Source organism: Molossus molossus, unplaced genomic scaffold (genome assembly GCF_014108415.1).
Source record: "Molossus molossus isolate mMolMol1 unplaced genomic scaffold, mMolMol1.p scaffold_m16_p_18, whole genome shotgun sequence".
Lineage (NCBI taxonomy): Eukaryota > Metazoa > Chordata > Mammalia > Chiroptera > Molossidae > Molossus > Molossus molossus.
Genome location: NW_023425353.1, coordinates 50,613,526 through 50,640,128, shown reverse-complemented (window position 1 = coordinate 50,640,128; position 26,603 = coordinate 50,613,526). Strand labels below are relative to the sequence as shown.

Below are 26,603 nucleotides of genomic sequence, written 5' to 3'. Positions count from 1 at the left end.
ACCACTACGTGCAACCCCCTACGGAAGCCTGTAGAATATAACTCACCACTGTCCTTCCAAAGGACAGAGGCCCAATTGTATGTACTGACCCCCATGCCCACTGACTGACTGAGGGTTGTCTCAGGGAGTGATGACCACCAGAGTTCACAGAAAACTATGTCAGGTTGAGTGAGCTTTTATAGATTTTTGCCCTGAAGCAGAAAAGTGGAGAGAATCAATGGATGCTTAAGATGGTTCCCTTCCAGCGTGTGTGGGGTCTGCTCATCTCTTCTGCAGCTGCAGTCACAGGTGGGAGGAGGCAAGGTAGCATCAGGCACGAAACCCATCCCAGTCACTCCTGATCCCCTGCAGGTGACTCCCTGGACCTTCTCTCTCTGGCTTCTCACTATCCAGATTTGGAAATATAATCGTCTCTCCCTCCTTTCACCCTTATCCAATCAGTCACCAACTCATAATGTGTCTATCTTCACAGTGTCAGGTTCGTGTGGCTCCATCAGAAGGTTGAGCAATGACTGACCAAGTCCATGTCCATAGATTGACAAAGACTCTAAGACTACTGACCCTGAAGTTGTCAGGCTACTCGTAAAGCTCACTAATAGTATTCCAACAGTGTTTCATCGTGAGGCAGCTCTGTGATAGCTACAAAGAAATAATCTAGAAGGCATCACCAACGTTACAGATGAAGGCTTTAGAGAAAGTAGCTCCTACATATTGCGAAGGTCCTCTTAATGAGAAATCTAAACTGATACTGTTAGAGACTGTAGTTTGCAAAGTTTATTACGTAAATGATGTTTTAGTTTTACAGAGATGAAAAACTCCACATTAGACAGCGTTTCTCTTCAGTAAACCATAAAGGAATAGTCTTGCGAAACTGTACCATAGTATTTTTCTATTTGCTGCCTCTTACTCAGCTACAGTTACATGTGTGGACTTAACAGACTGATATCACAGAGAACACTCTGGTGTGAGGGTCTGCAACATTTACCCCTGATAAAAATGTATACATCTATTGCTCAATCATTCCGAATGTTGAATCATGTTTCTTAACATAAGTTTTTTTTTTTTTTTCAAGTACATTGTTGACATTTTACTCTGGGGGATGTTTTAAATTTAACAAACATTTTCTGTCTTCATTTTCTTCCGAAACTATCAGACTTCAACTATTTTCCTTGCTATGCTCCCATAATGTATACATACATATCCGCAATCGTACACATTTCTTATTTACCTAAGTACACCATAATAAATTATGTCAAAATATCAAGAAGACACTCAGTCTTATATTACTTATTAGAAAAATATGATTCCTCTCACTTAATCACTTGTCCAAATTTCTGTTGATCAGGGGCTTTGTTAAAAGGTAAAAGATCTCCAATCATTCTCAGCTTTCCCTCACCCTTCTCTACTTCTTGGAGTTCCTTTGGGATTAGAAATAATTATCTGAAGAGGATGAAAATCATACTGAAAGAGAGTCACTCGGTTTTCTTCCAGAAAGGCTGCTCCACTAAAAGGAACACATGCTTACAGGCAAAAGCCTAGTTTGCGAGCAAAACGTGATTTATTTTTCTACAAACTAGCCCGCACGTTCATCAATACATGTCCTTACCCGTGGAAGCCTTTTCCACATGGTGCATCTCTCTGCTCCGGGGGCTCTTTGAAAGCGAGCCTTTCAAGTGCGTGCCCTACAGATCCCTGAAGTGTCTGGAAACTTACCCTTTGCGTTTGGTTTGAAAATGGAACGCTTTGGGGCTGCAGACCATTGCTGAGCAATTCATTACGGGACAAAGAAATGTCTGGGGTTAGGCAGGCGAGCAACTAATGATCCTTCATTTTGTCCAGAAAACATCAAGATCGATCTGGAGGACATGCAACATTTATGGAACACTGTGTTGTGGTTTCCCTGTAGGGAAGGGAGAACGCGCTGGGTGATCCCGTTCTGAGGATGGCTGCAGTGATTGACACTGCTAACACGCATCGCTCTCATCTTCTTCCTCCCTGCTAGTCGCTAGAGCCACCTGGTCTCTGTTAACCCCCTGTACTATATACATGCACCAGAGGTGAAGTAATTTTATTTTTTAACAGGTATATTTAGCTTAATTGATTGAGGTAACCAAAATCTGGGGACAACATTATAAATCAAAGTGAACAGAGCTAGGTCTGTGAGGCTCACATAAGCATTAATGATCCAAGATGTATTTATTAAAATTGGATCTTTTATGAGCAAATAGGAGGAGCTTAGAGGAAGAAAGTGTGAGTCAAAAGAAGGATCTACACAGTTTCCTTTCAACTTACGTAATCTGTCAGGAATGAAAACCGAATTCCATCACGAAATCTATTTAATGAGCAAACTGCCCCTAGAATAATGCAAATCAAAATGGAGGCAGCAATATAAATGTGGTCCACGTCACATGTCCTTGCAAATCTTCTTAACTATAATGCTTTTGTTTGAAATGCAGAGCAATGTCAAAATTTGGGGTTGAAATTATTTTTCCTTGTTCTTTAATAGAAATGACACAGTAGAGGACTGGGAAACTAGTTCACTTTGCATCTCCGTCAAGAGGAATCATTGTCAAAAGTGACAGGAGCCAAATGGCACTACATTTGCTCAGCGACATGTACCCATTTTCCCAAGTCATCCCTGAATAGAGAAGTAAAGAGCGCAAACTTGGTACCAATTGCTCTCTACTTGTTTAGTAAGGTTAAGCGGGGCTGCAGTATGAGGAGAAGATAATTAACTTAAAATGCAATCTCTCCAACAGTCTTCTCAGAGCCCAGAACCTCAGATCATTATTGTGTCATCGGGGTCCCTTGATCACAAAACCTTAAAGCATTATCCTGAAACCATCGATGTGAGTTCTATAAAGCCACACACTCCTGAATCCAAAGATGCCTGATCTTTATAACGTGGAAGCCTGAGAGTATTTTAAACAAATTTTTGAATTCTATTTTAGTTGCAGGTAGGTCAGATCAATTATAGATGGTTCTAATTAGTATACCCAGAAGCAAGGACAGGGTCTCTAAAGCTACATTAGTATTGAAAAAGTTAGGAAATTTAGTCACTTATTTTGAAAAGGTCAATGCAATGGCGTCCATATTGATATCAGATCTCAGTGATATCCCACTCGGTCTTCAAGATGGAAGAGATAACTGGACTAAGGTGTGAGTTTCTGTGTGTGTAAGAGTTCAACCATCCACAACAAATAAGCGATGAAGACAAATAGAGGCAAACAGCACACACCTAAATTTGATTATACCTGTCTTGACTTACTAAATGTACCCAATGAGGGCATTTTACCACTGTATCTTCCAAAATTCTCACATCTTGCATGATCTCCTGTTTTATTTCACATCAAATTTAAATATCAAAGACTAAATATCTTCTGTTAGCCTTTGTTAAACTCCATCTGACTTCCAATGCATAAATAAGCAAATTCAAGTACCAATTATGATCAATATTGTACATTTAACTCTACTAATGTTGAGTGCAAATATCAGAAGCACAACGTTATATCTCTTAAGAGTTTTATGACTGAGAACAATTATTTTGCCTCTCATGTTCCCATGAGATAAATGTGAGTGAGAAACTCATAACTAAGTTCTTGCTATTCACAATGTTTCCATTGGGTGTAGCTATGATATTAGATAGGGTGATATCAGAGCTTGCATATTCAGGAAGAATGCCCAGACATTTGGGGCTTTTTAGTGACTTTATTTGTCTTCAGCATTAAATTGTATTAGTCAACTATATGTTTTATGGAGAATGCAAATAAAACAGTTTCAAATCAATCAAGTCAAGAAGTATTTCAATATCTTTTTCTGGAAAGAACGAAACCTAAAAAACTAAGACCTGTATTAAAACTTGAATAAACAATAATTTCTATATACTTTGCTCCCTCTTAATTGTTTACATAGCCAGATAATTCACATTTAGAAGAAATGCCTTCTATATAGATAGGCATCTGTTGGATAAAATGGAACAAATACAAGGAAAACCTTCTAACAACGCTGCTCCTTTCTTCAATGATGGGTCAGAACAGAGTGTCTTAAAGTGCTTTTTATGCTAAAAGCAAAAAATAAAAAAAGGATGTCTCCTAAAATGCAAGGGCAGCTTACATGCTGAGATGTAAATTGCTAACTCTTTTCTTAACAACACCATATGTCTCCAACAGGATCGAAATGCAGTCAGTTCTCAAGGGAACGGAACGCATGGAGCTAACCAGACCGAGGCACAGGCTTCACTGTGTGTTGACTCTGATTAACCAGCGATGCTACTTTGAGTTTTGCAGACCATCCAGTCTGAAGGGATCTCCTTTCCCAACATCCTCCCCAAACCAACCCATTCATAAAAGAACTCTGACCCCCTCATAAAATATCTCTCTTTGTTCAAACGTCCTCCTGTATAAACCTCAATATATTTTCAGGAATTAAAATGCTCAACCCCTGAACTCTCTAACCATGGATTTTAAGAAGTATACACATTACACAGCAAACACTAGAGAAATCCAGCTGAAAAAGATCAAAAGGAAAAATACTGTACGGCTGAAGGAGTCACATTGTTCCCCTGAGAATCACCAAAAATGAAAGAGCAACAAATTAGCCAACATGTATAGTCAGATATTTATCTACTCATTGTAATTATTTTTTAGCACCTCTGTAGATCTTTAATGTTTTCATGCATGAGTAAAACGTATTTTTAAATGTACTTACCAAACATTAATTACTTTCCATATATGCTACTACCAGGTTAATATTAAGGCAGACATTTGTGCTTAAGCTCTGACACATGTAATGTATTCAGTTTTTGTATGTTGAATGTAATTTTTTTTAATCCTAACTCAAGAATATTTTTCCATTGATTTTTAGAGACAGACAGACAGACAGACAGACATCAATTGGTCCATTGGTTGCCTCCCATACAACCCCGACCAGGGCCAGGGATTGAACCACAGCTCAGGTGCGTGCCATTGACCAGGAATCAAACTCACAACTCTTTGGTCTGTGGGCTGATGCTCTAACCACTGATACAAACTGGCCAGGGTGAATGTAATTCTTAATAGCATATAGTTACTTCATCTTACGATATATATACTTAACAATTTTGCTTTGAAAATGTTCAACACCCTGGGACAGTCTAGATTGGTACTCTTCAAACTCTCTCTGATGAGGGGACAGTTTTAGTGACTTTTTTTCAATATGTCACTAATTGACATGTTTGTAAACTATGAACTTATGCGTCCAGACTTTATGGGAATAGCAGATTGCTATAAAAGTTTCTAAGTGCTTGCTCTCGCGTTCTGTGCCCTTCTTGTCATGGATGGGTTGGATGGGTTCGGACACTGGTCTCCATCTGTGGACTCTTCTGTGCATCTCATTGTTCAGATAGTTTACAAATTAGAAATCAAGATACCAATACTAATGATGGGAGTCATCAACTTCCTTCATGTCGAGGGCATCTTTAACTATTCTTTGCTATCTTTTTCTTCTAATTCATTTTAGGGAATGAGCAGCAGAGATTCCAAAGAAAGGCCAAAGAAGAATCATCAAAAAGTCTGTGGTAGTTTTGAGAAAGATGAGCTACTACATAGTATTAAAAATTCTACATTTATGAGTGTAAACTTTCCCCTCCCAGTGACCCACCAAGGTTCTTACCTTGTGCTCATTCTGATCATAGCAATAAGCCTGGGCTATTGAATGACTACTTAATGGTATTTCTTACCTGGGATGCCAGGTGGTGTTTTCAGGTATTTTCCATTAAAATGTTGAATTACCACTTCACATTTTTCAGTAGACTCCATTCTGGAAAAAGAAGTAAACAGGGGATCATATACTCTTCATGAACTTGTGCATATTCAAGAAAATAAATAAAGAAAAAATAGGGAGATGGAAAAGCTTGACTTGAGAGTTTTACCAGAACTGTCAACTGTTACCATGACCACCATGACCAAGCCGATAGAACATCACAAACACATCATTGCTGAGAGTATTGCTGTATTAGAAGTTGCTTATGTGGATGGCTCTGTGCTGAGTCCCCACCAAGAGGCAAGACTAAGGTATTATCTTATGTAATCTACACAACGATGCTTGGCGTGTAAAAGTGCTCCATAAATACCTGCTAAATGTCTAAATTAGCACATTTGAAAGGTACAGGTTTTGTGATTGCTTTTCATGTCAGTGAGGGTGCTGAGGCTTAGTGAGATGAGCCACCTTGCCAATAAGTGACACAGAGTCTGGGTTTTAGCTGAGACCCATCTGACACCAAAGCCATACTGTAACGACTAAACTATACCGCTGAGGGACTTCACAAAACAAGTTGATGAGATGTGCTTTCTGTTATCCTCTTTCAGCCTCAATAATGATGATGCCCGGCCGGTGTGGCTCAGTGGTTGAGCACTGACCCATGTCACAAGAGGTCCCCGGTTCAATCCCTGGCCAGGTCACATGCCCAGGTCGTGGGCCCAGTCCCCCGTGGGGGTGTGCAGGAGGCGGCCAATCGATGTTCTCTCTCATCGATGTTTCTATCTCCCTCTCCCTCTCCCTTTCTCTCTCTCTAAAAATCAATAAAAAAATAATATTTTTTAATTGAAAAAAAAAAAAAAGATGAATGCAGCGGTGCTGTCGTCAGCATCATGGCACTTTTACTGCAACACCCCTGGTGGGGGATGCAGAAGAGAATTATCTGGCATCTGAAATGTGAGAGGAGAACACAAATATGCAAACCTCAGGGCCTGAACTTTCTCAATTTTGAATTTTGGACAACCTTCATTTTTTTTTTTTTTTTAATACTAGATACGATGTTCCTAAGCTCGGTTTGTTGTGCCAAATTTTATCATCACACATAGAAGCTAATGAATGAACATTCTGAGCTACAGCATCATAATTTCAATATTGGCAGTATGACTATATCCTGAGTGGTGGAGTATCGGCAACATTTTTTAAAAATAATCAATTATATCTGGGCTTTATTATTTTATAAAATTGGATAGGAAAGATAAAAATTAAAGGGTTTATTCTGATGAAAGGAAATTAAGGCCCACAAATAGCACACCAAGGACACAAATAAACCTAAGAAACAGAACACATCCACTAAAAGCATGTGCATGAAATGTGTGAAATCTGTCTAAAAGGCACAGTATCATTTACACGTTCTGCTGTGTTACTGATATGAGCTTCGCTGGAGGGGAGCCCTTTGACACAAGTTGTAAACTTTCCTACATCTAAAACGTAAGGGTGTTTTCAGGATCCTATTAATGACCATATTACGTGTAGAGGAGGCACGATAAGGAAAAAATATCTAAATAAATGCCCAACAAATTATACGTTTATCACAGCTATAGGAGTTGAAATGCGAGACAAATTCCAGAAGCCAGGGAAATGCTGAGAAGAGGGGACAGAGGCCAGAAGGGCCCTGGAGGAAGTAACGGGCAGGGGCCTGAGCGGGGCAGGAGAGAGGGCTGTGCCCTTTTAGATGGGGCACGGGAAGCCGACCACTGTGACTGCAGGAAAGATCTACCTGGGGAAGCTCCTGGAGAGAAGCTGAGAGATGCGCAGGTAAGGCCATGTGACTTAGCAGATGAAAAAATTCGGAGTTGGAAGTGGGGTACAGACTGACAATCCCCAGAAGAGGGGGTGGTGGGGGAGAGATAAACCACAGAACTTATATGCATGTATGCATGAACAGTGGGCATGGACAACAAAGCTGGGGACAGGGCGGGGAGGGAGGGGGAGGGGGGAATCAGTGGGGGGAAAAGGAGAAACATCTGTAACAAAAATAAATTCATTAATTAAAAAAAATTCGGAGTTGGTATCAGGAGCACGTTCCCTTTAGGACATTATAATTATTTTGACAAAATTTTAAAACTTTCTTTTCTGATGTGCGTTCATTTCTATGAGGCATACAGGATGGACACATTTTTCTGTACTGATGCACACACCGAATCTCTTCCTACCAGTCACAAGACCTGTGTGGAACCACACAGCCACACACTTACAACAAGCCTGAGTTGGCTTAGAACTGTGTTGTCAATATCTTAAAGTCCTTACTGATTTTCCAACGAGGGGTCATGCATTTTTAAAAATTATTTTAAATCCTCACCCGAGGATATTTTCCCATCTATCTTCAGATAGAGTGGGAAGGGGGAGAGAGAGAGAAACATTGATTGGTTGTCTCCCGCAGGCCCAGGACCAAATCACAACCGAGGTACGTGCCCTTGACCCGAATCGAACCCGAGACTCTTTGGTCTTCAGGTTGATGCTCAAACCACTGAGCCAAACTGGCCAGGGTGAGGGTCATGCATTTTTATGTTCTATAGCTTGTCCTCCTCTGACAAGAAAGTGCAGGAAACTAATTTGACATGAATAGATTAGTATTCATCAGATGGCCCAATGGCTCCACATAAGCTTTATTTTGAAAAACATCTGAAGAATGAATTGAATTTACATCCAAATGAAAAAAGAAACTCTTTAAGCTGAATAGGATGTACCCTTTAAAAATAAAAATATAAAAACAAAGATAGCATTTTCTTCACTGTTAATCACAAATTCCCCCACACCAGAAGATATTTGGATTAGAAATGCAAGATGAATCCTTCCCCATTCCACACATTTTGGAGCAGCTAAGTACAATTTTCCTAACTTTGCTAAGTTTTCCTTCTGGTGGAATCTTTTACAGTAAATCTTTCAACTTTTTTTTTTTTTTCCTAAGTAGGAAACTTCCATTTCTAGGAACAAAAGAATTCTAATTTTGTTCTTTCTCTCTTCCCACAAGATCCACGATTGTCTCTCAGGGAAAATAACCTTCCCTCCTAGCAGAGACAGGAATGGAAGAGGAAATGTAAGCCCTTAATTACTACAGATGTTACTTTATGGAATTTTTATTCCAGGAGAGCTGCAGAATAAAAATCCGATGCCCCAGAGTCCCTCTCCCTGTTCAAGCTCTCTCTGGGCTCTCATCTAGATAAAAGGCAGTTAAGAATCGAAAGCTTGCTTGCAAGAGTCCTACACACCAAATCCTTTCTCTTTGTCTTAAAATGACACAGAATTCTAAATGAAGACTAAAGCTAGATGTGAGTGTGTGTGTGTGTGTGTGTGTGTGTGTGTGTGTGTGTGTGTTGATTCTACACCATGTGTTTTAGGGAATCCGGACAAGGCTAAAGAAGAACATCAAGTGGCCAACCCCCTCGACCCACCTAAAATACTTTTGTTCTGGTTTGAAAGGCTCGTGTCTTCCCTTTTGATTCCGCGTGTGATCGTCCTTTCTTGAGACTGACAACCCCATCCAGCCGGACGGGGGCTGTTACCATGAACACAGAGACAGCAGTGTAGATTGTTCACTTTAGCCTCATTCCGATTTAACTAAGTCAGTGTCTACAGTGAGCCTTTCAAGACTCTGCTCCGAAAGAATAAACGCAATAAAAGTCTGTTTTCTATCGCTCCCGGCGCTCAGTGTCAAACCGCGTTACGCTGCACCACCCAGCAGTGACAATTTCATTTCAATACACGGGGCACATTTTAACAAGGCAAAGCGGTCCCAGCGAAGACGGCAATCGAGGAGCTGCGGGGGGGGGGGGGGGGGGGGGGCTCTGTGTTTCTCATGCGTTTTATGTGGGAACAGAACAAAAAGTGAGACCCCGGGAGCTGGGGGTGGGGGGCTGGGGGGCTGGGCCGGGGGCCTTGGGGGACTGCATTTGAATAGCTACCTCCAAAGAATGTGCCCATTTTCTTCTCACGTTTCACAATTAACTGCCTCGAAATGCCAGCTCGAGCTATCTGCAATCTGGCACACGCGTCGGTGGAAACTGACACTGGCATTATCAAGTGGGCCTGAAGGCCAGCGTGCCAGACAAAGCTGCCTGTCCATGCGCCGCGGGCGGCCGCGGAGTCACTACACCCGATCCACTCTTCCAGGGCACCTGAACCCTCCGCCCCCCAGCAGCTCACACGCCGGGCCAGCCATTCACCCGATGATACATTAATTAGCTTCTAACAAGGCTCTAATCACTGTATACAGCTTAAGGGTTTTCTGTTAGGGCTGATGTTTAAATATAAACACACATTAAAGGTCCCGTTTGACATTCTTTCTTGTCTCGGTGCCTAGGAACCCGGCTTCCTTCACTCAAAATGCACCACAGACTTGTAATTTTTTTCTTCCACTTTTTCTTTTCTTTTTTTTCCAACAGCTACGAAGAGGAGGTAGTTTCACCCAGGCAGATGACATCAGATGAGCCTGATATTGAGGAGTAGGCTGTACATGCCCAGGTGACCAAGTATTTTGCGAAACTATTTGCAGTTCACCTGTCTCGCCCCGGCGGAGAATCCCTCAGTGTACGACATTACGGCATTAAGCATTATTAACAATGTATTTCAAATAAACCCTCCCTGCCATTTATTATGGTTAATTAGAGGTTTCCACTATTGCGAAATTTTTGTGGTTTTGCGATCACAGGCTCTGTACGAGTGATTGACAATTTAGAAACATCTCACACTGCAAACCCGTTATCCCTCACTTCTGGTAAGATTTACGCAAGGGGTCAACGTTAAAGGATTTTTAAAAGTCCTGAAATGTGCACTACTGACATTTTGAAAACAAATTTTGTCATTTACTTTTTTTTTTTAATATGCTTTTATTGATTTTTTAGAAAGAGAGGAAGGGAGAGAGAGATAGAAACATTGATGAGAGAGAGATACATCCATCGGCTGCCTCCTGCACGCCCCCTATTGGGGATCGAGCCCTCCACCCAGGCATGTGCCCTGACCAGGAATTGAACAGGGACCTCAGTCCATGGGACGATGCTCAACCTACTAAGCCACACCAGGCGGGCATACTTCTTAATCCACCAGAACGGAAGGAATAAGAGTGAGTCCCAGGAACAAAGATGAGAGGATGAGTTGAGGTTTCTTCTTCGTTTCTGCAGTTTGTTTTCTTCCTCCCAGGTCCTTGACATTCTCAGGATACAAGTGTTATAAATGCCAGACAGTGAAGCAGCAAGGCCTTCCTGCCATCTCCCTTTGCAGAAACCCGACCTTTAGGCAGTATCTTGCTCAGCATTATCACAACACACTCCCCTTAGGAAACAGAGCAGCGGACGGTATTTGACCAATGCAAACCCACTCCCAAGTTTTGGAATCACATACATTCAGAACTGGAAACAGCCTGTGATACCAACTTCTACATTGCACAGGTGAAGTAACTAATGCCAGGAGCCTGTGGCTCACTTCCCCAAAGACTAGTTCGTGGATGAGCCTGGAACAGAACATTTGCCTCTTTCAGTCCAGGTGGCTTACTTGGAAGAGATGGAGTTCCACTCTGGTCTCATGTGTCTTCCCTTCTGATTTCCAATTCTGATCTTCTTTTGTCTGTTCTGAAGCTGGTTGGATCCTTCTCGTTCCATTCTACCCAGCCACTATTGCCTAGAGCAGTTGTTCTCAAAAATGGAGATATACCCTGCTATGACATGGCCAGAAAAACACTCCACCTCTCTTGTGTTCATTCCAAAAACATGTACATAATATGGATCCTCTCATGAAAAGCACATCAGACAAACCCAGATCTGGAGTCATTTTCCAGAATACCTGGTTAGAACTACTCAGGAAAGGGTAGGAAAGTCTGAAACACTCAGAGCAGAGCAGACTGGGGAGACATGACAACGAAATGCAAAGTGGTGCCCTGGAATGGATCCTGGAACAGGAAGAGGATGTCACTGAAAAAGCTGGTGAGATCCAATAAAGTCTGGAGTTCAGTTCATCATAATGGACTGATGTCAATTTCTAATGTACTAGCCCCTGGTGATGCAAAGTGTTACCAAGTGAAATTGGGTGTGGGGTACATGAGAGCTCTGTATTATCTTTGTAACTTCTCTGTAAAACCACAGGTATTCCAAAATAAAAAGCTTATTTAATAATGTCTGTACATTGAAATGATCAGAAAGCTATTTAAGCAAATACCAACGTCTGGGCCCCGACTCAGGAGATTCCGACTTCATTGCCTTGGCCTGACGTCTCGGCAGCTACCTTTCCAAGCCACCAGGGAGGGGGGGGGTGCCAGTGTGCAGGCAGGGGTGCACACCACTGTTCCGCAGTCACCTGCCAGCCGCCCCGAAGTGGAAAAGGGGGGTCAAATCAGGCCTTCGGGGACTTTTTTTGGACTGCAAAGATTTTTTTGAAAAAATCTGAAATAACTGTCAAAATGTAAAGTTGGGAGACTTCACATAAAAATGTGAATTTCGGATTCCTCTTAAAAACGAGATGATTTGAGTCATGTGTTTGCTATGGCAAGCATGGCACAATAAAAGCAAACTGGGTTTTTGTCTTATTCCCTGTCACAGAACTCTTCAACCCCTTGGAATTTCCTGAGTAACCGGAACGATTTTTTTGCTATTCTTGATGAGCCCCTTTTGACCATATCTGAGTTCACATTCATGAGATGACTCACGTTGGGACCCCCCGAAAGCTTCAGGTTGAGGCAAGTCAGCAGAAAGGCCAAGCGATCAGAGGGCTGGAGTTTTCAACTCCACACTGCAACCTCTGGAGGGAATGGAGAGGGGCTGGAGATTGATCCCTATCACCAGTGGCCGATCATTTAATCACTCATGCTGTCTAATGAAACCTCCATAGAAACCACCAGATGACAGGTTTCAGGAGCTTCTGGTCTGGTTAACACATTGATGTTCTGGGAGGGTGCTGCACCTAAGGAAGCCCTTAGCCACCCCCCACCTTCCTTGCCCTGTGCATCTCTTCGGGCTGTTCCTGAGCTGTATCCATTATCATATACTACTATACATAAGTAAAATGTTTTTGTGAATTCTCTGGGTTGCTCTAGTGAGTTATCGAGCCTGAGGGGGATCCTGGGAACCCCTGAATTTGTCGTTGGCCCAACAGAAGTATGGGTGGCCTAGGGACAGTCTCGTGGGACCTAACTCTTAAACCTGTGGAGTCTGATGATAACTCCGGGTGCTGTCAGAACCAAACTGAATTGCTGGACTCCCAGTTATTGCCAGAGAGTTGGAGAATTGGTGTGGGAAAATGACACATGTTTGGTGCCAGAAAAAAAATCACAGCAACCACGGCCTAGAGTTGAGCAGCTGTTTCTTTAAGCAGAGCCAGATTGCTCTCATGCCTACCAACCTGCATCAAGGGCCAATCCTAAGGCAAAGAAGCAGATGCTAGTGATTGCTGCTGACCTCGTGCAATTTTTTTTTGTCCCCACAATGGAGTCAAGAGAAAGAAAAAGTTAATGTATGCATGTGTAGCGGTGTTTTCTGTCCACCCCTCCTCTCTATGTCTTCTCTGCTCTGTTCTGCGCCCCAAAGAAGTGACCCTCCTACGGGCGGTGTCATCTTGGCTCCCCTCTCATTGGGTTCCGCCACGGGGGACTCAGAGGGGGTAGAGAGACATATGAGCAGTTCTTCCTCATTCTCTCTCTGCTTTGGCACTTGTCCTCTGGCAGGCTTGTGTCCCTCTGTCTACAGCTCATCACAGCCCTTCTCCAAGGCTCTGGTCCCAGGGGGCTCTGGGGACACCCCTCCTCCTCTTGCTCATCTCTGGGTGTTCCTTTGTCAGTTCCCTGAACTCTGCCCCCACTTCTGCAAATACTCCTTTCTTCTAGTCTCTCTAGCTGAATCATTGGGGTAAAATTCTGTTTTCAGCCCACACTAGAGTCTAATGGCTATACCATAAAACTATCATTAATCAATAAAAAAAAAAAAAAAGTTTATCCCGGAGGCTGTGTGTTTCAAGAAAACATAAGGGAGAAAAGCTTTCTTCCACTCAGTCAAGGAACCGCGCCACTCACTCAAATTACTGCCTACCTCCTATTGACATTCTCGTCTAGATACATCATAAACTAAATTTATCTTTTAGCCATAGAGTCCTGCTTTCAAAAGGAATTTGGGTACAGAAATGGAAGAGAATTAAATTTTACAAATTAAAGCTGAGATAAGGAAATAAATCAATGAGTATAGTATGCTCAGGTCTAGCGACTTCCTGCCATTAAAGGCACTGGAATGCATTATCGCTTTAATCAGTCTCTTTGAGCTGCAGTCATATTCCATTCCTAGATATGATTATAGATTATATCTCTTTTCTTTCCTCTATGATATAACAACTTTGCCTTTCTTCTGCTTCCCAAATATGTGAACTTGGCCTCACCACAGATCTTCTGTTCCCTTTTTCCTTTGCCAACGATGCTCTCTGCACCCCCAGCCCCAGAAGAGGCTCTTCCTGCTGGTTTCTTTCTATCATTTGCATCTCAGTTTAAATGCTCCCTCTGCAGGGGGCTTTCCTGTCCCTGACTTCAAGCCCCTCATTCTGCCATATTCTCTAATGCACCCCTCCATTTTATTCTGTTTTCCCAAACCTTTAATTTTTGATATGGTATTATCTGTTTGATTGCGTGCTTTTTGTCTCCTCAGTTCAGTACACTATCCATCCGCGAAAGTAGATATTTATATTTTGTGTCCACCTCTGAATTACTGCATCTAGAATAACTGCTGGCATATTAGTAGTGCTCAGGACACGCTTATTAGATGAACTGAATGAATAAATGAATGAATATATTTTACATATCAGGAAAGGAGGCTCAGAGAGATTAAGTAACTAGTAAAAGAACACAGTAGGAGCCGCAGAGCTGAGATGCACGCAGGTACAAGGAAGAGCTCACACAGGCCTGGCCCTCTGCACGGCCACCACCTCCAGGATCCAGGGAACAAAGCCCTCCCATTTCAGTTTCCCACAAGCCGGTCAAATTCAGAACTCTCCTCCCATTCCACAGAGGCAGTCTTGGGAGTCCGGTCACTGCAATTTTGTAATTATACAACAATAAAGTAGCTGTTTTCCCTCCCTCTTTAAATATGTAGAAAGGTATCGATACAGAAAGAATTGAGTCCAGTATCTTTCAGAATAATAGACTAGTGGATGCAGTTTAACTCATTTATTTGGTTGGTCGGTTTGCAGTTTGAAAAGCAAGGCTCTGACAATATGAAACTGAAAGCAGAATGTTCTGCTTTTTATATCCACAATCATGACTTTGTGAGGGTAAAAGAGAGAAATACAGAAGAAACAGGTGGAGGTAAACAAAGTGACATAAAACAAAGGTGGACATGCTGGAGGGAGGACCAGGATCTGACTGTCCAGTGGCTCCCACCTGCTGGCCATTGGGAGAGGAATTCAAATCACCGAAGGATAGCAGCCCACATCCCCCCGAATCTCAGCAAACACAATGGTAACCGGTTTCTGAACTTTGCATATCACTAATCACTAGGTTTACATTTTAGAGACTTTCTTTGCTCACATTTGCTTTCCTGGTTTCATGTGTTTGAGATCAGAATGCCAAAAGAATTGCCAAAAAGAGGAGGAATTGTTACCACAAATATGAACTCGACGTAGACATGATTAAAACAATTTCCAAACAATAAAAATACATTTTGATAGGCTGGACGGTCATTCTAAAGGAGCCTGAAAAATAATTTGGGGCACTTTGCTTTATAATGTTCAAAAATTCCTATATTTTCATGACGTTTATTCTGAATCAGAGTCCTCATTATATTTCACCCAGTGGGAAAAGACAGGGAGCAAGAAGATCGAAAGGCAAATCAATCAGATGTTAATGATATTCAAAGGTCTTAGGAGAAAATACAAAAAGAATACTTTTAATCTGCTATTTATATTGATTTTTAATAACGAGGCTGATATTTGTCTGCTGGTAACCACGATTCCTTTTTTTACGTCGTGGAAAGAAGAGCTGACATTATTTGGAAACCTTGCTCATTTGATTGCCAGAAGTGGGGCACAGGGCTGCCTCTGTGTTCAAAGTCATTCAAACAAAACTCCATGAGAATCAAATTAAAAGGACTGGAGAGGGGCGGAAAACTGCAAAATACAAAGGTCTCTGTGCTCTGCAGTCTCTCACACTCTTTAGCTCACCGGGGGACAGTAAATGCATTTCTTAAAGAGGTTCTATGTTCCCAGATGTTGAAGCTGGATTAATTGTGAGTGCTCACCCCCCATCCCTTCTCTACTCTGGGTCATTCTTTACCAGCCTCTCAGAATACTTCTCAATGTGATTTTTGTTAGACAAACCGTCTCAGGTTTCTGGGAATGGGAAATGGATAACAGGAACACAGGCCTGTCGCCCCCGACTCGGGCTGATTTATGCCCCGATCCTCACCCTCCGAGGTAGTCTGTGGGCACCCGCCAGCCCTGCAGTAGTGGGTCTCACTGACCGGCTGCATTCCCACCATAAACTTCTGTTTTCAGAGGTTTACGACTTGGCTATAAAACGCTGCCTGGAGGGGGGTGGGCCGTACAGAATTGGTTTAAGTTACAAGAGAGTTAAAAACATAAAAAATAAAATAAAACGTCTGTGAGCTCAGACACTGTCTAGTGGCCCTGGACGTTGGAAAGCCTGTAATTGTGCTGTCTGTGAGCCCCACCGGCAGGCGCCTGGGCGCTTTGAACTCCGGCGTTTTAAATATAAAATGAAGATTCTACTACCTTTACTTTGAAGAGATGGTTATCAAAGGAGATTAATGTATAGCTTTAGGGTGAGATAATAATGTGGGGTTTTCTTTCTAGTCAAAACAATGTGAGGATCTCTTGCACGTGAATTAGGGCCACATCTGGAGCTCGGAAGGGACCGACGCTAATACTCAACAGGAAGCTGATGGAAAAGTGATTCAGGTCTCCTGCGCGAGGTGGGCAGATGCACAGTTCCCGAGCACAATGACAGGCTAGCTGTTCTCCCAAGTGAATAGCATAGCCTTTTTTCTTTTTAATTTTTTACTTATTAATTTGTTTTTGTTACAGATGTTTCTCATTTCCCCCCCATTGACACCCCTCTCCCCTTCCCCCACCGCTCCATCCCCAACTTTGTTGTCTGTTCATTGGTCATGCATACATGCATGTAAGTTCTGTGGTTTATCTCTTCCCCCACAAGCCCCCACCCTTATTTGAGGTTTGTCAGCCTGAACCCCACCTCCATGTCTCTGGGTTAATTTTGTTTAGCAGTTTGTTTAGTTCATTATATTCCACAAATAAGTGAGATCATGTGATATTTGTCTTTCTCTGCTTGGCTTGCTTCGCTTAGCATAATACTCTCCAGGTCCCTCCATGTCGTCTCAAAGGATAAGAGATCTTTCTTTCTTACAGCTGCATAGTATTCTATATCCTTTTAATAATGCTGGAGGCACTGTTACCTTTTAGAGGAAGAAATAATTTGTGAACCAATAATGGTTGGGCTGACGCTACTACAGATTTCTCTACTATCTCAAAAGTGGTTTTTTTTTTAAATGCGATCTCCCTACTTATTGCTATAGTAAAAAACATGCGAACGGACAAAAACAAACAAAAAATTTAAAGTGATTCCATTTGTTCGTTGCCGAAAGTTTGGTGGAGGCCAACTGTGCACCAGACTCCACTCTAGGTTCCTGGAAAGCTAGGGAGACATGTAAGGTCCGGTCTCCATCCGTGAGGAGCAGGGAGAGAGAGAGAGCTCGTGATGAGTACACTTTGGGAAGGAGGACCAGGGTGACAGCAGCCTCAACGGCAATGAACTCCATCTGGAAAAATCTCCAAGAATGAGGCCCAGCAACTTGAGTTTTTATAGTCCCTCCAGATGCTTCTGAGACCCGAAGGCCCTTAGGTTCTCAATTTTTAGAGAGCATCAGAGATGCCTGAAAAGCTTGTTAAAACCCATTGCGGCACCTCACCGGCCCCACCCCCTCACTGCTGATTCAGAGGTGGGGCTCAAAAATGTGCATTTCTACCATTTCCCAGGTGATGCTGCTGTCCTAGAAACGACACTTTGAGAACCACTGTCTCAAGTCGTCCATTGCATGTGATCCATTAACTTCTCTCCCTAGCTATGTGCTGTCCTTGGAGAAATTCAGAAAATGGTGATGCAAAACATTTCTGCTGTGTGGCTCAGAAGGCAAGCTCCTGATAAGAAAGGCTGGAAACAAAGTATTATTTGTGAAAGCAGGAACGCTGTGCGATAGTAAATGTGTGACTGACCAGGCTGGCTATGGCAACGGCCACAACTGTTTACGAAAATGCAGAGTGAAGTTTAACGTGTGGGGAAGTAGGGATTTGCGCAGCTCTATTTACATATTGCGATAGCCAAAATTATTTTCTTACTCCATCAAATTGGTAAATCGCATGGGGTCCTGCTCCTTGGAGTTTCAGGCCTAAGATCATGGAGAATAAAATACTTACTTGGTGTCAGTTTCACCTGGCTTCTTACAAGCAAATTCAGATTTTCTTTTGATTTCTTAGGCATAAGAAAGCATTGGCTTGATATGAACCTAAGATTTCCTTCACAATCCACATGTCACTTTCTGAAACTGGGAAATGCACGACGTAGACTAGTAATTTATATTCAAAGCTCAAAGCTTTAAAATCTATTGCTTGAGGTTCAGTCATTCAGAAAGTTCATAGAAAGGTAATTATGCAACCTACCATTCACCCATCTATCCATCCAATGAAAAAGAAAATTTGACTTAAGTAAATGTTAAACCCAATGAGTGAAGATAGACCTAAAATAGTGAATTCATTATGACTCTGATAAATTCTATTTAAAAAGACACACAATTTGGACAAGAGAACCTAACTTTGTCTGTAGACTAGAGTTGGAAGTCAGTGGAGTTTTCGTTGAAGAAAAGACATTGAAGCCTATATCTGAGGGATGCGCAGGCAGAAAGCAGAGGAGAGTCACATCTAACAGTCGAGAAGGACAGCTTAAGCCTAGGATGTCAGGCAGAAGACAGGCTAGGAAGAGGAGCCACGTCAGAGATAATGATGTCGGGGATAATGATGTCGGAGGTCTGTAAATCCAGTTACTCAGGCCATATGGAAAGGAAGTCAACAGGCCTCTGACATGATCAGATTTGCATTTTTAAAGAATCTCTGGTGGCATCTCTATGCAAATGCACCGGAGTGAGGGGCTGCCTTCAGAGCAGACATAAAATAATACTTTAAAATCCCCATCCTTATTCAGTTCCTAAAAAAGAAAGAAACATTATGGGTTTTACTGTTTCATGACAACACATACTATGGTTATAGTTTTACCCCTTCCAATGTGCATTACTTGGTACTGCACTTAAGAAAAAATATTCTTCCTTTAGGCAAAGTCAACGTGTACAAAGAAGATACAGATGAGAGAAGTGAACAGCCCAATCTTTATGTTATGAGCTAAATTGTATCCCCTGCTCAAATTCACTTGATGAAGTCCTAACCCTTAGTGTCTCAGAATGTGACTGTATTTGGAGACAGGGCTTCTAAAGGTGTCATTAAATTAACATGAGGTCAGATGGGTGGGTCCTAATCCAATCTCCATAGAAGAGGAAGTTAGGACTCATACAAAAGCAAAGGCCAAGTGAAGATGCAGGGGGAAGAAGGCCACCACCAGACCCGGACAGGAAGCCAAACCCACTGACATCGTGACCTTGGAGCTCTGGCATCTAGGATTATGGGAGAACAGTTCTGTTGTGTAAGCCTCCCAGTCTGTTGTGGCAGCCCTGACAAATTAATACAGTAGATTAAAAAAAAATCCTTTGTTAAAAAAAATTACCATAGATTTTCTTAGAAAATGAATTGTGTTGATTTGAAAGATGTTGGTTCATTTCTCAGCAGGAGTGAAAATCAGAAGAAACTAATTTGCTCAGGCAGTGGTTCTCAACCTCCCTAATGCCGCGACCCTTTACTACAGTTCTTCATGTTGTGGTGACCCCCAACCATAAATTATTTTCGTTGCTACTTCGTAACTGTAATTTTGCTACTGTTATGTCTTAGGCGAACCCTGTGAAAGGGTCGTTCGGCCCCCAGAGGGGTCGGGTCCCACAGGTTGAGAACCACGAGTCTTTGGGGGGTGAGAAGTGGAGAAAAAACCAAGGGAATGTACACGCTGTGTGAAGCGTAACAGTGACTCCAGTGAGCTCCCACACTGGTCAGACTTCCAACTGCAGGTTGTATACCGTCCAAGAATGACTACATTGGCACACTTCAGACACTCAGGGGGTGTGAGTGGCTCTGCCTTAACCATGAAAATCAACAGTTCACAGTGTTCTAAAAACTTCAATGCATCAGGCGTACATTCAAGTCAGGAGACTTTCTTCATTTTGCTCATTTCTCTTCAAATCATCAAACATGTATCTTGCATATATCCACTAGTCTACTGGTCTACTACATGTAGAACATTGTGGGGAATATAAAGAATTTAAAGATGTGGTCTATGACCTCTAAAAAGTCAAGTGAGAAATCTGTTAACATTTACCTTACATTTGTTATCATTCTTTTAAAAAAATTATTGTTAACATTATTACTGATATCTCCCATTTTTCCCCCTTTTGCCCCCCTCCACCCAGCCCCTGCCCTACCCCAGGCCTTCATCATACTATTGTCTTCGTCCATGGGCTATGCATATATGAATACGCACTCTTTGGTTAATCTCATTCCAAGATCTGTTGCATGTGTCCATGGCTCTGGACCTATTTTGTTCATCAGTTTATTTTTTCATTAGATTCCACATATAAGTAGGATCATGTGATACTTGTATTTCTCTGACTGACTTATTTGCTTAGCATAGTATTCTCCGGGACCCTCCATGCTGTCTCAATGTGTAAAAGATTCTTCTATTTTACAGTTGTATAATATTCCATTGAATAAATATACGACAACTTTTTTATCTACTCATCTACTGATGGGTACTTGGGCTGTTTCAAGATCTTAGCTATTGTAAATAATGCTGCTATGAACATAGGTGGAGATATTTTTTCTGATTGGTATTTCAGGATTCTTAGTATATATTCCCAGAAGTGGGACAGCTGGGTTGAACGGCAATTCCATTTTTAACTTTTTGGGGAATCTCCATAGTGTTTTCCATGGAGGCTGCACCAGTCTGTATTCTCATCAGCAGTGTTCTAGGGTTCCCTTTTCTCCATATCCTTCCAAACACTTGTTTGGCGAACATATATTGCCAATGATACATCAGATAAGGGGTTAATTTCGAAAATATAAAAAGAACTCATACAACTCAACACCAGGAACAAAAACATTCCAATTAAAAAATGGGCAAAGGACCTGAAGAGATCGTTCTCCAAAACGGACATGCAAATGGCCAAGAGACAAATGAAAAAATGCTGAATGTCACTAATCATCAGAGAGATGCAAATTAAAACTACAATTTGCTGTCTTTCAAAGTGGGTTCACAGGAGTTGATTTGGAATGGTTTGTCAAGCCGACACACCTGTCTACAATGGCCTGACTTCCAGATGACACACATCCATCCATTCATCCATGTGAAGTCAGCTGGAGACACGCACACCCCACGCCACGGAGACACAGCTTTCACTTGTCTTGTTGGTGGTTGAGCAGTTTCTTTTTCTCTGTGCTTTCTTTAGCTTTGTTTTTCACAGCAGGTGCAACCATTTTAACTCTGTTCCTGGCTGAGACCGTCTTTTAGAAACATTCCCGTAAAGTTAAAGAGTTAAAGTAAAAACTAGTCTTCCCTTTCCGACAATGAAAAAAAGTGCAATCTGCTCCCCCCCCCCCCCCCCCCCAGTTGTGTAAAACATCAGAAACACACAGCCAGGGCCTCTTAAAGGCAAATGCCCCCTGACCTCCTCGTATAGTTTTGTGTTCCTTGGGACTTCTCACCAACTCTTGTGTCTCTGTATCTTTCTTCTCTCTTCTGCTGACTGAGAAATTCTATCATCTCATTCTTTGGAAATCAATGCAAAACCATCTGGTTGCTTTGTTCACCACCTGGGCTCTTTAGCTTTGGGGTGCTGGGCATTTATTATCCCTAGCAGAAATTGGCAGCATCTGATTTTGTTGATCTATAGGCATAGCGAAGACTGGGAACTCAGTATGCATAATTATGACTCCAGACACAGAGAAACACTCCATGTACAGCACAACATATTTACAATTACACTGGGATTCTTTGGCTTGAAGCAAAGATACATAGAATAAGTTTGATTAACTACTTTTAAAACATTCTATTGCTTTGGGCCCTAGTGCTAGAGAGGACTGGAATCGAAAGGAAATGCTGAGGACAGATAAGTGATACATAAAGCGAGTGTTTTACCTGGCAAAGCCAACGCCTCTGCTGACTCCGTTAGCATCTCGTAGTATTCTTGTGGAAATGACATGTCCAAAGGGTTTCAGCATATTCTCAAGTTCCTGCTCATCCATAGAAATGGGGAGATTTGAGATGTATAGATTTGTTGGGTCTTGCTCTTGTTGCTAAGGAAAGGAGAGAAACAAATGTAGTAAGTTCTACACATTGAGGAACTTACTGGCCAAATGGATATTCTTTGGATGAAACTACAGTCCAGATGCCACATCAACATGGTCTTGAAAGTTCTTTCACTAAGGGCACTGCTTCTTTTCAATGAATTCCCTTCTTGCTACAATGTTTCTTCTAGGAACAATATCATCAGTGAAAACCAACCTTTTTGTCCAGCTCTCCTGAGAAAAGACTAATAAACTTTTATTGCAATTGAAGTAAGGTAAATACATATATTCTTTTTATTACCACTGATGACTACCTCTACTGTTAACACTCAACTACCACCACCTCTCGTTACTAATGTTGCATTTACTGAGTGCTCATAACATGCTAGGCATTGTTTTAAACATTTAATATGCATTATTTCATTCAATATTGTCAATAGATATAATTGTTACTATTTTACACATGACAAAATTGATCCCTACCTTATCCAAGTTTTACAGCTCATAAGTGTCAAAGCCAGGGCTGAAATCTGGGGGTATGGCCAAAGTTTGTGAGCTTCATGTCTTGCTATACAGCTTTGCTCCAGACCAATGGGAAAAAAAAATAGTCCTAGAACAGCATCACTAGCCTCATCAATGCAGAACTTTCCAGAAATGCAAATTCCCAGGCCTCACCCAGACCTACTGAATCAGAGACATGAGGGTGGGCCAAGTAATCTGTAGTTTGAAAAGCCTTCTAGGTGATTTTGATGACTGCTTAAGTTTGGGAATTGCTGCCCTAGACCATCCATGAATATTTACATGCAAATGACCTGTGATACCTATCATTTTCTAATCCAGGAGCAAAAACTTATAGGAGCATTCTATAAGTTTTGCTTATAGAAAGAGAAACCAAGCAACAACTGCTAGCATTATTTCTATGTGCACGAATCTTCTCTATTTCACATAATGAATTAATAAATTGGACCTTAGTTGTATATATGACTCAAAATAAAATAAAGCCGTTAACCTGTATAATTAGTTATTAATATAAAAAGGTATCATATATTTAATTGAACCATTATATTTTAACCAAAACAACCTTAACTTCAAGAATAAGCACAATTAAATTGGAAAGAAAAAGAAATCCTGAAATCTATATAGGAAATGACATTATGTAATAGTAAAATATCTTTTGTGAAGCCATGGACATGGTGTCATATATTGCAGGAAATTTGATGTTTTAATCAAAATGAAGAAAACACAATAAGCAAGATTTCAAATATTACTTCAGGTCAAGAAATGACTTTGGTATGAAACTAATCTTCATTCTTTTTAGAACAGCTCTAAATATTCAGATAGGCCATTAAATTTCTATTAAACTTTAAGATATAAGATCTATTATTAGGTTCATTTTTTTTAAACAAAGCTGAGTTTTCAAACTTTTTTTTAGTACCAAGGAAAACAATAAAAATAAACATATAATCAATCAGAAAAGACAACACAGCTTCGCTATTTAGTAATAGTGTCAACATACCCACTGTAGTCTCTACACACACACACACACACACACACAAAGATACACACACACACCCCACTAATAAGTGGTATGATCATAGAAAAAATAAAAACAGAGATAATATTATGCTTTCCTAAATGATTATAATTTTTTTTCTGGGATGGTAAAAAAGAAAAAGGAAAGGTGGTGTTTCAGATACATAATAATGAAACTTATGCACATACAACTTTCAAATTTCACTACCCATCATTTAATTTTTAAAAAAAATGATTTCATGTTTTTTTAGAGAGAAATAGAAGCATCTATGTGAAAGAGAAACATTGTTTGGCCACCTCCTGTACGCCCACTACCGGGGATGAAGCCCATAGCCTGGGCATGCGTCCTCACCAGGAATGGAACTGGCACCTCTCAGTCCAGGGGATGATGTTCAACCCACTGGGCCACACCGGCCGGGCCCCATCATTTAATTTTAATCTTCACATCATTACTACAAAGGTAGCTGAGCAAACATCATTATATTTATTGGGTAATGAGGTCATGGAAGCATGAAAGATTCATCATCTTGTCCAAAGACAATCCAATGATTAGTGACAGAGTTAGAATTAGATTTAGTGACCAAGTCTCGTATTGGCCAGCCACTCAGCGTACTTTCCACTAGCCCAATGCTTTCTAAGTTTCATTCATTTGCATATTATTTGAGAAAAATTTGCCAACCATGTAATATTATTTTATTTACATAAAAGGTATTTTTTTAAATCAATATACCTTTGGGCATTAATAGATTTATTTCAAAATATAACTTTATGTTGGTATAACTAAAAAACCACTATCACTTGGCATATATAGGTTACTCTAAAAATAGGGAACAAAGCAATGTTACTAAATCATATCAACACTATTTGTTTGCAGAAGGCTTTGACCCCAGTAGTTGACTCTCCCTTAATTACAAATGAGGTTTGTGCCCTGGCCGGTTTGGCTCAGCGGTTGGAGCATCGGCCTGCGGTCCTAAGAGACCCGGGTTCGGTTCCCGCTAAGGGCGCGTACCTCGGTTGCAGTTTGTCCCCGGCCCTTATCGGTTGTGTGGGTGGCAGCCACTAGATGTGTAACTTTTGCGTCGATGTTTCTCTCTCTCTCTCTGTTCCTCTCTCTCCCTCCCACTCTATCTGAACAACAACAAAAAAAAAAAAAAAAAAGGAAAAAAAACAAAAAAAACAAATGAGGTTTGTAATTAAAAGAGGGTGAGAAGCAGCCCTGGCCAGTTTGGCTTAGTGGTTAGAGGGTCATCAGCAGACCAAAGGGTCTGGGGTTCGATTTCCAGTCAAGGGCACTGTCTGGGTTGCAGGTTCGATTCCTGACCAGAATCGATGCCTCTCTCACATCGATGTTTCTCTCTCTCACTCTCTCTTTCTCTCCTTTTCTCTCTTCCATTCTATCTAAACATTAATGGAAAAATATCCTCAGGTAAGAATTAACAAAAAGAAAAAGAAAAAAGAAAAAGAAAAAGAGGTGTGAGAAGCACACAAGTACCAGACAGTCTTTTCCCTGGGAAAACAGATTTGAGAAAGAAGCAGGAAAAGAACAGTTTTCTTAAGATGTGATTTTTGGATCCTGCACACCTACAGCAAGTCAAGTTTCATGAGAAATGGATACCTGTCCCTCAGCTTGGGAGTTTCTGCCTTAACCCAGAGCTTCTACAAGAGTAAAGTACAGCATGTGGCAGTCCCATGAGTGGACTGGAATTTGCACAGAATTTTGCACTCGTGTGTCCCTGGTCAGGCTAAATCATCGCAAGCAATCACCCACGAGCACCGTACCGACCTTTTCATTTTCTGTGGGCAGCAGTGCACCGATTTGCCCTGATTAAAATCCATTTCTAAATTCCCTTAGTGTAGAATGCACCGCAGCTTCTCAAAATGGTGGGCAATAAACATGCAGAGCTGAGTACATAAGGGATTGCCCAGTAAGCTGTGTTCGGAATCCAAATTCAAACAGTGAGGCCAACTCATTAATTTGTGTTTAGAGAGACAATAAAGCATTGGACAGCCATTCCTTAATTTGTATTCACAGAAAGAATATGGTGTTGGACAGTGTTATTTATTAAGAAATTCTGTCCTTTGAAATGCAGTCTTCGTCTTGAATATATTTGTTGACTTGACAACAGATTTTAATTTCTGCATAGCATCAACTTTAATATAATACATGCATTTGTAGTTTTACTTCCAATTTTATTCATGTAGCAGGTGTATGTAAATAGATGCTGCCTTAAACGATTCCTTGGTGCTGTGAACCAAAAGACTATTTTCCTCTTTACTTTTCAGAAAAAATTCTCACGTGCTCATTGCAATGTTAAAGAAGTTGCAAAAAAATATTTTTAACTTAAATTATTATGATAATTTAGCTCCAGAATGGATCTAAGAGGGCATTTTGCAATATGATCATTTAATGGATAGAACAAAACAGCACCTAGAGGCGTGGGTAGGACTTACTCAAGTTTGCCCAGCTAATCAGTGACACACTGGAAATAGAACTTATGTCCTTTTATACCTGGTCCAGTGTTCTTACCAATTCATTGCACTTCCTTGCTCTTAAAATCCAATGAATAGCAGACAGCAGTTTGTGATTCAAAGGAATATTAGTACAGACAGAAACAAGTATCTCTGTAGTCCTTGTTTTAGTCACTTTTGCTTATTCATCAATTAGCCTTAGTTACAGAGTGAAGGCTAAGGAAAAATAAAATAAAAAATAAAAAGAGTTTCAAGCCTTAGCCAGCATTTCATAGGTAGTCACTGAATGAATACTTATCAGCGTATTCATACATCTGTTACATTTAACTGACGCCATAAGTAATTCTCCCATTTTGGTCTGTTTCTTCATATTTTAT

At 41.1% G+C, this 26,603-nt stretch overlaps 1 protein-coding gene across 5 annotated transcripts in view; it reads right to left on the bottom strand.

Moving 5' to 3' along the window:
* Nucleotides 1-26,603, bottom strand: part of RBMS3 (RNA binding motif single stranded interacting protein 3) — a 658,929-nt gene that overhangs the window by 219,683 nt on the left and 412,643 nt on the right. For all 5 annotated transcript variants that reach the window (XM_036266544.1, XM_036266545.1, XM_036266543.1 and 2 more), the window contains exons 5-6: nucleotides 22,076-22,233; nucleotides 5,717-5,796 (exon numbers count right to left, since the gene is read on the bottom strand). In XM_036266544.1, coding sequence (XP_036122437.1) covers nucleotides 5,717-5,796; nucleotides 22,076-22,233 — 238 coding nt within the window. The remainder of the gene's footprint in view (nucleotides 1-5,716; nucleotides 5,797-22,075; nucleotides 22,234-26,603) is intronic.